At 46.7% G+C, this 15,400-nt stretch overlaps 1 protein-coding gene across 1 annotated transcript in view; it reads left to right on the plus strand.

Annotated features, from left to right (window-relative positions):
• LOC135541408 (histone-lysine N-methyltransferase SETD5-like) overlaps positions 1–15,400 on the plus strand; it is a 40,202-nt gene that overhangs the window by 8,890 nt on the left and 15,912 nt on the right. The window contains 6 exon segments of the mRNA XM_064967628.1: positions 7,162–7,402; positions 9,353–9,455; positions 9,958–10,226; positions 10,409–10,467; positions 12,962–13,149; positions 14,102–14,140. Of these exon segments, the coding sequence (XP_064823700.1) occupies positions 7,332–7,402; positions 9,353–9,455; positions 9,958–10,226; positions 10,409–10,467; positions 12,962–13,149; positions 14,102–14,140 (729 nt within the window). The 5' untranslated portion in view covers positions 7,162–7,331.

Consider the following 15,400-nt stretch of genomic DNA (forward strand, 5'->3'; position numbering starts at 1 on the left):
CCCCCCCACCCAGTAAAACATGCACTGCTAGGCTATGCCCAGTATTGAAGCACTGAAGTTTCAAAGCATTGAAACGCCCGATGATCCACCTTGTCATTTCAAGTCTATTTCTCAAACGTTCTGTGTGTGTGTGAAGTGGCTTGCGTTGTGCCAGGCTATTGTCTTCTGCTTCTATTAAAAGGTTCTGGTGTAAAAATACATTTGCTAACAAAATGCTTATGTCTCAGCCACATCACCAAGGTTGAAAGTTTTGTACTTTTTTTTTCTTCTTTTGAATCAGTAATATGAATGCGACATTGAAGAATACACACAGCCGTTGTGGTGTGGTTTTTGGTTGATGGAGATTTATTTTTTATCTCCCCTTTATTTAACCAGGTAGACCAGTTGAGAACAAGTTCTCATTTACAACTGCGACCTGGCCAAGATAAAGCAAAGCAGTGCGACAAAAACAACAGAGTTACACATAGAATAAACAAAAGTACAGTCAATAACACAATAGAAAAATCTGCATACAGTGTGTGCAAATGAAGGCAATAAATAGGTCAATAGTGGCGAAGTAATTACAATTTAGCAATTTACACTGGAGTGATATGTGCAGATAATGACGTTCAAGTAGACTGTCAATTGGGCAAGAACCCGAAACCCAGCACCAATGCTCCTCAATGGCAACAGCAGGGAGTGGCACTATTTACAAATCGAAGAACACATTGCCCAAGGAGTTTTCACTCTGTCAATTCCTCTTCTCCTCAATCTAGACTCCTAAAACAGTGCTGAGGGAATTTCCAATTGTAAAAAAAAAAAGTGTTCATTATGTTTAGGGCCTATTGAGAGTACACACGGACCCGTCAACCTATTTCCTGAAATATGGGTGGCTGTGTGCAGGGTGAGCAGCACAGCTGCATCACTTCAGTTTGTCATGGCGGGGAGGGTGTCTGTCTGTGTTTTGGTCAAGCGGTGCATGGCTTACTCTGCCTGCTAGGCTGTTTTTAGGTGTTCAGCTGTTTGTGTGTGTGTTTGTCTGTAAACATCCTGTTTCCTCTACCTTCTTATGCCTGTTTACGTACACTATATCCCACCAGGGACACGTGAGCACCTAAATCATTTAAATATTAAAAGGAATCAAAATAATTTATTACCAGATGGTACAAGCACTTCTAGCGTCTGGAGAGTGAAGGACAGGCAGGGAAGAGAGAAGCAGGAGGAAGCGGGATGGAGGGAGAGTGAAGGACAGGCAGGGAAGAGAGAAGCAGGAGGAAGCGGGATGGAGGGAGAGTGAAGGACAGGCAGGGAAGAGAGAAGCAGGAGGAAGCGGGATGGAGGGAGAGTGAAGGACAGGCAGGGAAGAGAGAAGCAGGAGGAAGCGGGATGGAGGGAGAGTGAAGGACAGGCAGGGAAGAGAGAAGCAGGAGGAAGCGGGATGGAGGGAGAGTGAAGGACAGGCAGGGAAGAGAGAAGCAGGAGGAAGCGGGATGGAGGGAGAGTGAAGGACAGGCAGGGAAGAGAGAAGCAGGAGGAAGCGGGATGGAGGGAGAGTGAAGGACAGGCAGGGAAGAGAGAAGCAGGAGGAAGCGGGATGGAGGGAGAGTGAAGGACAGGCAGGGAAGAGAGAAGCAGGAGGAAGCGGGATGGAGGGAGAGTGAAGGACAGGCAGGGAAGAGAGAAGCAGGAGGAAGCGGGATGGAGGGAGAGTGAAGGACAGGCAGGGAAGAGAGAAGCAGGAGGAAGCGGGATGGAGGGAGGTAAAGGATTCCTCTGTGCTGTTCATTTTATCACCCTCACGGACTCCTCCAAAATGGCCTCTGTTCTAGTGAAGTGAAAAGACTTTGAGCCCGCTGGTAATTTGAGCCTGCTATTCAAGGCTGGGGGGAGCAAACAAGGGAGGGAGGAAGGGGGAGAGGTAAGAGAGGCCCTTCTGGAATATACCTCTCCGTTCATTGTTTTGGAACGAGGCCCAAAGGTGAACTCCCTTTGAGGCCTCGCAGGGAACCAGCTATTTCTGTCCCAAAAATGTATCTCTTGTACAGCTTTTCTCACTATTAAACAGTCAAGTTGTTTCTAATAAGCTCTTATTTTCTCTATGGCACTTTGGCCATATGCTATGGGATTTTCTTTTCCTTCTTAAAGTCAGTTACTCTTAACTCTTTGTATGACATTACATAACTTTTCCCTAAAGTACAATTTTACGATTGTACATACTAGATAGACAACCCATCCAAGCAAAACACGGGTTGGTGTTTCTTACTGCAGTCTACTGTATTTGCACAAGATAAAGCCTTTTATTGAAAAGAAAAGTAACAAAGTCCATCCAGATTTAAAGGGGATTTCAACTCAGAAGTGTAAAATTGAAATGTTCTGTACCGTTAACACTTTGTATATTGTTCTTATCAAACCAAACACCAGGTTTGAATCTATTTGTAGCAGAGCAACGCACACATATAGGGCCACACCTTTCCACTATTGTATTTGGATTGATGTTTTCTGGGCAACAACCACTCTGAGAAAGCGTGCATATTTTTCCGCAGTCGTCACTGTTCGGCTAGAAACTGCCCAGAGTTAACTGACCTTGACGTTAGTGGAGGGAGCTAGACTATTAGGTCATCCATTGTTGTTGCCTTGATGCTGGTATCTAGCCACTGGGAATGCATGCAAGCAAGCTAGCGTTAGCGTAGCTAAGGGACCAATTCAGAAATGCCATGCATCTCAGTACTTTGACCAGGCTACCAATTACTGGACACCCCAGTAGAACAATGCGCTTTATACAAGGATGGGTCATAACATTTACATTACATTTAAGTCATTTAGGGTCATCCAGAAGACTTACAAATTGGTGAATTCACCTTCTGACATCAATGGAACAGCCACTTTACAATAGTGCATCTAAATCATTTAAGGGGGGGAGGGGGGTGAGAAGGATTACTTTATCCTATAAAGTCTGCGTGTAGTGTCGTCTTCATTGTGCAAACCAATATTAGCTGCATTATCGCCAGTGTTACAACATGTTAAAACCACTTCCTCGTGTGTGCGACAGTGTATGTACCTGCGCTCGCCCTCGTGTACATTTGAGTATGTTCACGTAATTTCATGACTGAGTTTTAAGATGACCTTGCTCTATGCCAGATCCTCTCCCGCTCCATGCTGCTGGGTTCACACGATCCCAGGGCTGGTTCTTCTTTCTGCAGCCTCAGTCTGCTGCCTGTCTGTCTGCCTACCTGTCTGCCTGCCTGCCTGTCTGCCTGCCTGTCTGCCTGCCTGCCTGTCTGCCCGCCTGTCTGCCTGCGAGGTAGCTGGGCGGATGAGACAGAGCGCGAGAGAGTCAGAGGAGTGTTGCTCGGTGTTCCAGAGTTGTTGTCGTGGTGTATAGATCATATGACAGCTGGCTGGATGACTCACCCTTGTGATGTGTCTGGGCAAACACTGCCCCCGCTGGTTCTCCTTGGTACTGCACCTGGTGAGGAGGCGAGAGGCCCAGTTAGCGCTCCCACTGTAGGGGTGGTGGAGGTGGTGATTGGGGGATCTGTCTTGTTTTTCTCCACACTGGATATATAGCACCACGGGATATATAGCACCACGGGATATATAGCACCACGGGATAGATAGCACCACTGGGATAGATAGCACCACTGGGATAGATAGCACCACTGGGATAGATAGCACCACTGGGATAGATAGCACCACTGGGATAGATAGCACCACGGGATAGATAGCACCACGGGATATATAGCACCACTGGGATAGATAGCACCACTGGGATAGATAGCACCACGGGATATATAGCACCACTGGGATAGATAGCACCACTGGGATAGATAGCACCACTGGGATAGATAGCACCACGGGATATATAGCACCACTGGGATAGATAAACCACTGGGATAGATAGCACCACTGGGATAGATAGCACCACTGGGATAGATAGCACCACTGGGATAGATAGCACCACTGGGATAGATAGCACCACTGGGATAGATAGCACCACTGGGATAGATAGCACCACTGGGATAGATAGCACCACGGGTTAGATAGCACCACTGGGATAGATAGCACCACTGGGATAGATTCACCACTGGGATGAAGATAGCACCACTGGGATAGATAGCACCACTGGGATAGATAGCACCACTGGGATAGATAGCACCACTGGGATAGATAGCACCACTGGGATAGATAGCACCACGGGATATATAGCACCACTGGGATATATAGCACCACTGGGATATATAGCACCACTGGGATAGATAGCACCACTGGGATAGATAGCACCACTGGGATAGATAGCACCACTGGGATAGATAGCACCACTGGGATAGATAGCACCACTGGGATAGATAGCACCACGGGATATATAGCACCACGGGATATATAGCACCACTGGCCTGGGCGTCAATTTGACATGTTGGTCATTTAGCAAACCCTCTTATCCACAGCTTACGGTCAGTAACCCATCGAGCCCTGGTCAACAGTAGTGCACTATATAGGGAATAGTGTGCCATGCAGACCGACTCCACTCCTGGCAGTCATTGCTGTTGTAACAAAGCCAATCGAGGTGGAGCAGCCTGCATGACTCAGCATACTGTTTGTTCTATGTGAAGTATTATAGGTGGCTCTTTGACATTTCCCGTGTGTGTGTGTGTGTGTGTGTGTGATTGTGCCTGTGCTGCATGTGTACGGGAACACATGCCAAAGAGAGCTTCTTGTTATGAACACTGGTTCCTCATCTGATTTGCGTTTTGAACACTCTTTTGTTATGAAGATGTTGAAGTATCAGATGTTAGTTTTGACCGTGTCATTGCTGTTACCATTCTTATCCAACTTGCCTAAGATGAAGGCCTATAGGTGCCAACTCATGGTCCTAAAAGTCACGTTCATTGTTCACACACACTTACAGAACATGACCAGCAGTTTGCCAGCGTTGTTTTTGTTGAGAGGGTTCTTTGTTTAGTTGAGGCAGAGTAATGCTGCTTCTACCTCTGTAGTCCTTTTTAGGCTTGTTTTGTCGAGGACTCGCAAGGATTTAGTATGACCTCTGAATTGGGATGACTCACGATAGTTCATTGAGAATCCAAATGGTCCCGTGGTGTGTCATCAGCGGGGGACGCAGCTTTTTGCTTCATTGCCAGCTTGTATCTATAATGGTGTTTTGACCATGGAGGTTTTGCCTGGATCCTGCAGGGGCTTTTACCAAACTCCCTCAGAACTGTGTTTGCTGACTGTTCACTTGTTACTTTTGTGTGTGGGTCTGGTGTCTGTGTTTTTGGTGTCTGTGTTTTAGGGCTGTGACGGTCATGGAATTTTGGACTAAAAGACACTCTACTCGGCTCCTGACTGCATGTGCTGCTGCTGCAGGGAGGGGGGCGTTGCCTCAACATCAAATCTAATTTATTCATATAGCCCTTCGTACATCAGCTGATATCTCAAAGTGCTGTACAGAAACCCAGCCTAAAACCCAGCCTCGACAACTGAAAACTGGTTTGCTTAAACACCTTGCTTGTTTCAGCAAGGAGCAACGGTTTCGTTAAGTTGGAGAGTCGAGTCCATGTTAGAGCAGAAAGACTCAACTGCACAAATGCCTATAAATGCTGGGCGTCCCATCTTCAGTCACCTGTTCACTCCACACATTTATTAGAATAAAACAAAACAAAAAATGTATATTTACGTTTAGTTTATATTCATGACGGCCTTTATCCATAACCGTCTGTTATACGGTAATTGTGCCAACCCTATGTCTGTGTGTAGGTAATTGTGCCAACCCTATGTCTGTGTGTAGGTAATTGTGCCAACCCTATGTCTGTGTGTAGGTAATTGTGCCAACCCTATGTCTGTGTGTAGGTAATTGTGCCAACCCTATGTCTGTGTGTAGGTAATTGTGCCAACCCTATGTCTGTGTGTAGGTAATTGTGCCAACCCTATGTCTGTGTGTAGGTAATTGTGCCAACCCTATGTCTGTGTGTAGGTAATTGTGCCAACCCTATGTCTGTGTGTAGGTAATTGTGCCAACCCTATGTCTGTGTGTAGGTAATTGTGCCAACCCTATGTCTGTGTGTAGGTAATTGTGCCAACCCTATGTCTGTGTGTAGGTAATTGTGCCAACCCTATGTCTGTGTGTAGGTAATTGTGCCAACCCTATGTCTGTGTGTAGGTAATTGTGCCAACCCTATGTCTGTGTGTAGGTAATTGTGCCAACCCTATGTCTGTGTGTAGGTAATTGTGCCAACCCTATGTCTGTGTGTAGGTAATTGTGCCAACCCTATGTCTGTGTGTAGGTAATTGTGCCAACCCTATGTCTGTGTGTAGGTAATTGTGCCAACCCTATGTCTGTGTGTAGGTAATTGTGCCAACCCTATGTCTGTGTGTAGGTAATTGTGCCAACCCTATGTCTGTGTGTAGGTAATTGTGCCAACCCTATGTCTGTGTGTAGGTAATTGTGCCAACCCTATGTCTGTGTGGAGGTAATTGTGCCAACCCTATGTCTGTGTGTAGGTAATTGTGCCAACCCTATGTCTGTGTGTAGGTAATTGTGCCAACCCTATGTCTGTGTGTAGGTAATTGTTCCAACCCTATGTCTGTGTGTAGGTAATTGTTCCAACCCTATGTCTGTGTGTAGGTAATTGTTCCAACCCTATGTCTGTGTGTAGGTAATTGTGCCAACCCTATGTCTGTGTGTAGGTAATTGTGCCAACCCTATGTCTGTGTGTAGGTAATTGTGCCAACCCTATGTCTGTGTGTAGGTAATTGTGCCAACCCTATGTCTGTGTGTAGGTAATTGTGCCAACCCTATGTCTGTGTGTAGGTAATTGTGCCAACCCTGTGTCTGTGTGTAGGTAATTGTGCCAACCCTGTGTCTGTGTGTAGGTAATTGTGCCAACCCTGTGTCTGTGTGTAGGTAATTGTGCCAACCCTGTGTCTGTGTGTAGGTAATTGTTCCAACCCTGTGTCTGTGTGTAGGTAATTGTGCCAACCCTATGTCTGTGTGTAGGTAATTGTGCCAACCCTATGTCTGTGTGTAGGTAATTGTGCCAACCCTATGTCTGTGTGTAGGTAATTGTGCCAACCCTATGTCTGTGTGTAGGTAATTGTGCCAACCCTATGTCTGTGTGTAGGTAATTGTGCCAACCCTATGTCTGTGTGTAGGTAATTGTCTCACTAATTACCTCCCTCTTTCAGGTCTCCCCATGTCCGTGAGCCGTCGGCTGCGGCTTTGCGGCACCCCACCCCTAGAGTGGACTGTCGCTGCAGTTCGGACCCCGTGATCCCTCTCCCGTTCCTCCCCCTCCCCTCCCCCCTCCTCCTCCCTCCCTCCCCTCATTCCCCTCCTCATCGCTGTGCAGGACGTCATGAGCATAGTAATCGCGCTGGGAGTCACCACACCAGAAACGTCCTACTCAGATATGGCTGCTGGATCAGAGTGAGTACCGCGGGGTGGAAGGAGGTAGGGCGGACGGGCGGGCGGGAGTGCGTGCGGGGTGGAGGGAGGGAGGACCGGAGGGAGGACCGCGCGGGCGGGGTGGAGGGAGGGAGGACCGTGCGGGCGAGAATGCACGCATCCTTCTTCACCTTCTAGAAATAGACTTGTCAACTATGGTGAAAGCCTTTCTCTTGCATTGTAAAAATAAACAAGGTGGAAAAACCTTGCACTGATGCACTCAACCACCACATACATCACATACTGTAACTGAATAGTGATGATGCCAAGGCTAAATCAGACAAGTATTGAAATAAGAGCCGAACAGTCCACTGTTCTGCAGAACACTGTGAAGAAATGTCCCCAGAAACCACAGGGAAACCCAGCGCTGCTGCTCCACTGTAGGTGGGACATATGAAACGGACCTGAACCCAGCACTGCTGCTCCACTGTAGGTGGGACATATGAAACGGACCTGAACCCAGCACTGCTGCTCCACTGTAGGTGGGACATATGAAACGGACCTGAACCCAGCACTGCTGCTCCACTGTAGGTGGGACATATGAAACGGACCTGAACCCAGCACTGCTGCTCCACTGTAGGTGGGACATATGAAACGGACCTGAACCCAGCACTGCTGCTCCACTGTAGGTGGGACACTGCTGCTCCATGGGAATATGAAACGGACCTGAACCCAGCACTGCTGCTCCACTGTAGGTGGGACATATGAAACGGACCTGAACCCAGCACTGCTGCTCCACTGTAGGTGGGACATATGAAACGGACCTGAACCCAGCACTGCTGCTCCACTGTAGGTGGGACATATGAAACGGACCTGAACCCAGCACTGCTGCTCCACTGTAGGTGGGACATATGACACCTGAACCCAGCACTGACAATGGGACATATGAAACGGACCTGAACCCAGCACTGCTGCTCCACTGTAGGTGGGACATATGAAACGGACCTGAACCCAGCACTGCTGTAGGTCAGACAGATGAAATGGATCTGAACCCAGCACTGCTGTAGGTCAGACAGATGAAATGGATCTGAACCCAGCACTGCTGTAGGTCAGACAGATGAAATGGACCTGAACCCAGCACTGCTGTAGGTCAGACAGATGAAATGGACCTGAACCCAGCACTGCTGTAGGTCAGACAGATGAAATGGATCTGAACCCAGCACTGCTGTAGGTCAGACAGATGAAATGGATCTGAACCCAGCACTGCTGTAGGTCAGACAGATGAAATGGATCTGAACCCAGCACTGCTGTAGGTCAGACAGATGAAATGGATCTGAACCCAGCACTGCTGTAGGTGAGACTACGGAATGTTGCTGGATCAGGCCTCCTTCCCCCTCTCCATACATGTCTTCTCCTCCTTCTCCCCCCCCAACCTGACTCGGGGGGATTTCACTTCACATGGAAACAATCATAAACAGAAAGCAGACAAGACATTTACAAAAAAAATCTCCTGCTGGGATGTAATATTTTCTTGTTTGAGATGGAGCGTTATGACATTTGAGATGATAATTTGGCAGCGCTACATGCACCAGGACTGTAGTTGTTAGGTGAAAGACAAGGTTGATCTCCTCTCCCACCGAGACCTCTGCTAAAGGGCAACGGGGGAGGTGCATAACACGCCAGGAATCATGGCATCCGACATTCCATTTCCTGAATGGTCATCATTCTCCCAGGCTTTCCTTGGCTCTTGGGGGATGTTTCGGGCTGTGGTGCCATCTAGTGTACAGAACAGGCCTGGGAGATTTCACCCGCTGGTTGTTTACAAGCTTAGCTGCTGTATAAGTGGTTGAAGAAATTGCTTTCACCATAGTTAGACTAAACATTTAGTCTTTCTAGATAAAAATGTTTCTTCTAACTTGTCCCATTATCTGGTTGTCTTTCTATCTTTAACTTCTACTTTTTTCCTGCTCTCTCTCGCTCTCTCTCTCTCAGCCCTGAGTCAGTGGAAGCAAGTCCTGCCGTGAACGAGAAAAACTACCCCAACCACAACTGTGGGAGTGCACACAGTCATGGGTATCGAGGACTGCCATATACTGTGAGTACACGGCTCTCCTCCTCGATCACTAGTCTCTGTTCTATACTTAAATATCTACCTTCACTCTAATTATAGTCTCTGTTCTACACTTAAATATCTACCTTCACTCTAATTATAAGCCAGTCTTTGTTATATACTTAGTTATCAATATTTCGGTCAAGTACCTTTTTGTAAGATGACTTTTTGCAGAAAACTAAATGAATTAGTCAGTGTGAGAGCACGTAAAACCAGTACGGCTGCATGTGGAATCTTAGGTCAGAGGAGAAGGATTATCCCTTACTACACGGCAGTCTCACATATCCTAGACAAACCAAACAAATTCAAGTCAGCGCAATGTTGGAACTCTGTAATGCTGCTTGACACGTTCACACAGCGCCGCCTTGCGTTTTCAGCTAACAGGTTGTATTGTCATGTACCATTTGGTTTGTCCTCATTTTCATTCGTCTTCCATTTTCCGTTTCCTCTTCCTCCTTTTTTGTGCCTGAACACCTGTTGTTTGAAGATGCAACAGTCTTCCGTTGTGTGTTGTCAGGATCACAACTATGGCGCGCCCCCTCCCCCCACCCCACCCGCCTCCCCGCTTTCCCAAACCATCATTCCCCGCATGGAGCTCAACCCCGCCTCCCGCTACCATGACAACACCACCAATGGCGGCCAGGAGGAGAACTCTGCCGACAGCGAAAGCTCGTCGGAGGAAGACGGGGCTGTGGCCAGCTGGTGCCACTGCAGCCTGACGCAGGATGGCTTCCTCATCAAGTGCGAGAGCTGCAGGTGAGAGAACGTGTTCCTGAATACACTCTGTTGATGTGTAGAAGATGATTTTATATGTTAGCTATATTTGTGTGCGTCGCCTCTTCTATTTGTCTTACATGAACACACAGACATAGTATAAGTCATATATTGATATAGCAGATCTGCAATTTCCTGGTTGTAATATTGTTCTGTGATTTCAGGGGGCTGGACAGAAGGAAAGGACTGTATGGCCAACGCAGGAAACCAGAAAATGTATCAGGTATTGTGAAGGGTACTTGACAGACTGCATAACATGCATCTTAATGTCCGTCTTCCAAGTATGGAACACGCATACAGCCACAACATTAATGCTTTGGCAGTACGTACAGTTGAAGTTGGAAGTTTACATATTAAAACTTGTTTTTCAACCGCTCCACAAATTTCTTGTTCACAAACTATAATTTTGGCAAGTCAGTTAGGACAATTTTTTTACAGACAGATTATTTCACTTATAATTCTCTGTATCACAATTCCAGTGGATAAGAAGTTTACATACGCTAATACGGAACCCAAACTGGCGTGCGCCATCGTGCATACATTTATTTTGTCCCCCCACACCAAATGCAATCACAACACGCAGGTTAAAAATATCAAAACAAACTCTGAACAAATTATATTAATTTGTGGGACAGGTCGAAAAGCATTAAACATTTATGGCAATTTAGCTAGTTAGCTTGCACTTGCTAGTTAATTTGTCCTATTTAGCTAGCTTTCTGTTGCTAGCTAATTTGTCCTGGGATATAAACATTAAGTTATTTTACCTGAAATGCACAAGGTCCTCTACTCCTCCAATTAATCCAGACATAAAACGATCAACCGAATCGTTTCTAGTCATCTCTCTTCCTTCCAGGCCTTTTCTTCTCTTGACTTCATATTGCGATTGGCAACTTTCATAAATTAGGTGCATTACCACCACTGACTTTGTTCGTCTGGGTATAACCAATGAGGAGATGGCACATGGGTACCTACTTCTATCAACCAATGAGGAGATGGGAGAGGCAGGGCTTTCAGCACGATCTGCGTCAGAAATAGAACTGATTTCTATTTTAGCCCTTGGCCAAGCAGACGCTTGTTGGTGCGCACGAGCAGTGTGGGTGCAATAATTGAATAACAGACTTATTTTACAACGCTCGCACACGCAACGCGGGTGGTGTAGTCAGCCTGTTAGTTGACTGTCCCTTTAAACAGCTTGGAAAATTCCAGAAACTGATTTAATGGCTTTAGAAGCTTCTGATAGGCTAATTGACATCATTTGAGTCAATTGGAGGTGTATCTGTGGATGGATGTATTTCAAGGCCTACCTTCATACTCAGTGCCTCTTTGCTTGACATCATGGGAAAATCAAAAGAAATCAGCCAAGACCTCAGAAACAAAAATGTAGACCTCCACAATTCTGGTTCATCCATGGGAGCAATTTCCAAACGCCTGAAGGTACCACGCGTAATATTGTTTGTACAGATGAACAAGTATAAACGCCATGAAACCACTCAGCCGTCATATCGCTCAAGAAGGAGACGCGTTCTGTCTCCTAGAGATGATTGTGCTTTGGTGTGAAAAGTGCAAATCAATCCTAGAACAGCAGCAAAGGACCTCGTGAAGATGCTGGAGGAAACGGGTACAAAAGTTGCGATATCCACAGTAAAACAAGTCCTATATCGACATAACCTGAAAGGCCACTCATCAAGGAAGAAGCCACTGCTCCACAACCGCCATAAAAAAGCCAGACTACGGTTTGCAACTGCACATGAGGACAAAGATCGTACTTTTTGGAGGAATGTCCTTTGGTCTGATGAAAGAAAATATAACGTGTTTGGCGATAATGACCATTGTTATATTTGGAGGGAAAAGGGGGAGGCTTGCATGCCGAAGAACACCATCCCAACCGTGAAGCACGGGGGTGTCAACATCATGTTGTGGGGGTGCTTCGCTGCAGGAGGGACTGGTGCGCTTCACAAAATAGATGCCATCATGAGGCAGGGAAATTATGTGGATATATTGAAGCAACATCTCAAGACATTAGTCAAGGTATTGGAGTGGCCATCACATAGCCCTGACCTCAATCCTATAGAACATTTGTGGGCAGAACTGAAAAAGCGTGTGTGAGCAAGGAGGCCTACAAACATGACTCTGTTAGACCAGCTCTGTCAGGAGGAATAGGCCAAAACTCACCCAACTTATTGTGGGAAGCTGGTGGAAGGCTACCTGAAATGTTTGACCCAATTTAAACAATTTAAAGGCAATGCTACCAAATACTAATTGAGTGTATGCAAACTTCTGACCCACTGGAAATGTGATGAAAGAAATAAAAGTTGCAATAAATCAATCATTCTCTCTACTATTAATCTGACATTTCACATTCTTAAAATAAATTGGTGATCCTAACTGACCTAATACAGGGAATTTTTACCAGGATTTAATGTCAGGAATTGTGAAATGGAGTTTAAATGAATTTGTCTACGGTGTATATAAACTTCCAACTTCAACTGTACATATAATTTGCCACTTGGCCTCAACCTTATGTAAATGCCATGGGCCAGTTTTCCTGGACACAGATTGAGCATAGGCCTGGACTAAGACGATCAAAGGAGAATCTCTATTGAAGTAGCTTTTTAGTACTTTTTAGTACTGGACTATATTAGTCCAAGAAACCTAAGTGTTCACTGTTGACGGGCCCAGGTACCTGTGCATGCTCAAGTCTCTCTTCTTGTTTCTAGTGGGCGAGAGCAGTGCCACGGAGAGCGGCGACGAGGAGGTGTCGCCCGCCACAGTGTCCTACACGGCCACACAGCACACGCCCACCAGCATCACGCTCACTGTCAACCGCGTCAAGCGGAACAAGTCCAAGAAGAGAAAGAAGAGCACGGAGAAGGCCCGCGGAGTGCCCAAGGGCAAGAAGATCAAGGTTGGTACGAGGAAGCGAGGGCCCAATTAACACCGCAAAGAGTCCTACCTGTGTGCTAAATGTGAGGCATGCCAGGCAAAAGTGACGTGCTAAATGTAGTGCAAGTGGAAGGTGTCAGCCGACACGTGGGCTAAATGTAGTGCTAGTGGAAGGTGCCAGCCGCCACGTGGGCTAAATGTAGTGCTAGTGGAAGGTGCCAGCCGCCACGTGGGCTAAATGTAGTGCTAGTGGAAGGTGCCAGCCGACACGTGGGCTAAATGTCAAGCTAGTGGAAGGTGCCAGCCGCCACGTGGGCCAAATGTGAAGCTAGTGGAAGGTGTCAGCCGCCACGTGGGCCAAATGTCAAGCTAGTGGAAGGTGCCAGCTGCCACGTGGGCTAAATGTCGAGTTAGTGGAAGGTGCCAGCCGCCACTTGCGCCAAATGTAGTGGTAGCAGCGGCAAGTGTTGACAAAATGCCACACGAGCAAAGTTTGAAAAGAGTCTGAGTGTGCAAATGCATAACTCGCAGCTAGTAAGAGGACCAAGATCGCAAAGTTTCCTGTTAAACTTGCTTCGAAAGTTGATCTGACCGTACTCGTATATGTAATTGATAGTTTGATCAGATCAGATGATGACTGGAAAAAACTGTGTTTTAATATGCCCAAAACAGATGTTGTCAAAATGAAGTTTTTTGAATGTATTTTTTTAAGACAACTGAGTAAAAATGATATCAGGAAAATAACTACTTGGCACAGCCCATCTGAGTATGCCTATTTTCAACCTCTAGAGGCCAAGAGAGGAGTTGCAGTCTTTTTCTAGTGGCAGAAATAGTTATTTTTGGTACATTATTTTAGATTAAACTCCGAAATGTCTAAACGTTGAATACAGACTGTCTGAAACTTTGTTTTAAAGTTGTAAGTGGACTCTGAAATGTGGCCAAAACGTTGAGTAAACAAGTGTCTGTCTTTACAGGCCTTCAGAGAGGGTTCTAGAAAGTCCATGAGGATGAAGGTAAGATTCGTTCACTCCTGAGGATCTTCTGTTTAGTTATATACCAATGTATACTACTACACATTTGAACTTCACAGCGTTAGTGTACAGTGGCTTGTGAAAGTATTCACCCCACTTGGCATTTTTCCTTTTTTGTTGCCTTTTAACCTGGAATTAAAATATATTTGGGGGGGATTTGTATCATTTGATTTACACAACATGCCTACCACTTTAGTCGTTTAGTTACCTTAGCTTTCTTGGGAACAGGAACAGAGGGCCACCATTGTTCCTGTTCCCAAGAAAGCTAAGGTAACTGAGCTAAACGACTACCGCCCCGTAGCACTCACTTCCGTCATCATGAAGTGCTTTGAGAGACTAGTCAAGGACCATATCACCTCCACCCTAGACCCACTCCAATTTGCTTACCGCCCAAATAGGTCCACAGACGATGCAATCTCAACCACACTGCACACTGCCCTAACCCATCTGGACAAGAGGAATACCTATGTGAGAATGCTGTTGAATACCTATGTGAGAATGCCCTGGGGCTCGACCCCGCCCTGTGCAACTGGGTACTGGACTTCCTAACGGGCTGCCCCCGGGTGGTGAGGGTAGGTAACAACATCTCCTCCCCGCTGATCCTCAACATTGGGGCCCCACAAGGGTGCGTTCTGAGCACTCTCCTGTACTCCCTGTTCACCCACGACTGTGTGGCCACGCACGCCTCCAACTCAATCATCAAGTTTGCGGCCGACACAACAGTGGTAGGCTTGATTACCAACAACGACGAGACGGCCTATAGGGAGGAGGTGAGGGCCCTCGGAGTGTGGTGTCAGGAAAATAGCCTCACACTCAACGTCAACAAAACAAAGGAGATGATTGTGGACTTCAGGAAACAGCAGAGGGAACACCCCCCTATCCACATTGATGGAACAGTAGTGGAGAGGGTAGTAAGTTTTAAGTTCCTCGGCGTACACATCACAGACAAACTGAATTGGTCCACCCACACAGACAGCATCGTGAAGAAGGCGCAGCAGCGCCTCTTCAACCTCAGGAGGCTGAATAAATTTGGCTTGTCACCAAAAGCACTCACAAACTTCTACAGATGCACAATCGAGAGCATCCTGTCGGGCTGTATCACCGCCTGGTACGGCAACTGCTCCGCCCACAACCGTAAGGCTCTCCAGAGGGTAGTGAGGTCTGCAGAACGCATCACCGGGGGCAAACTACCTGCCCTCCAGGACACCTACACCACCCGATGTCACAGGAAGGCCATAAAGA

This window comes from Oncorhynchus masou, chromosome 6 (assembly GCF_036934945.1).
Source record: "Oncorhynchus masou masou isolate Uvic2021 chromosome 6, UVic_Omas_1.1, whole genome shotgun sequence".
NCBI classification, from domain to species: domain Eukaryota; kingdom Metazoa; phylum Chordata; class Actinopteri; order Salmoniformes; family Salmonidae; genus Oncorhynchus; species Oncorhynchus masou.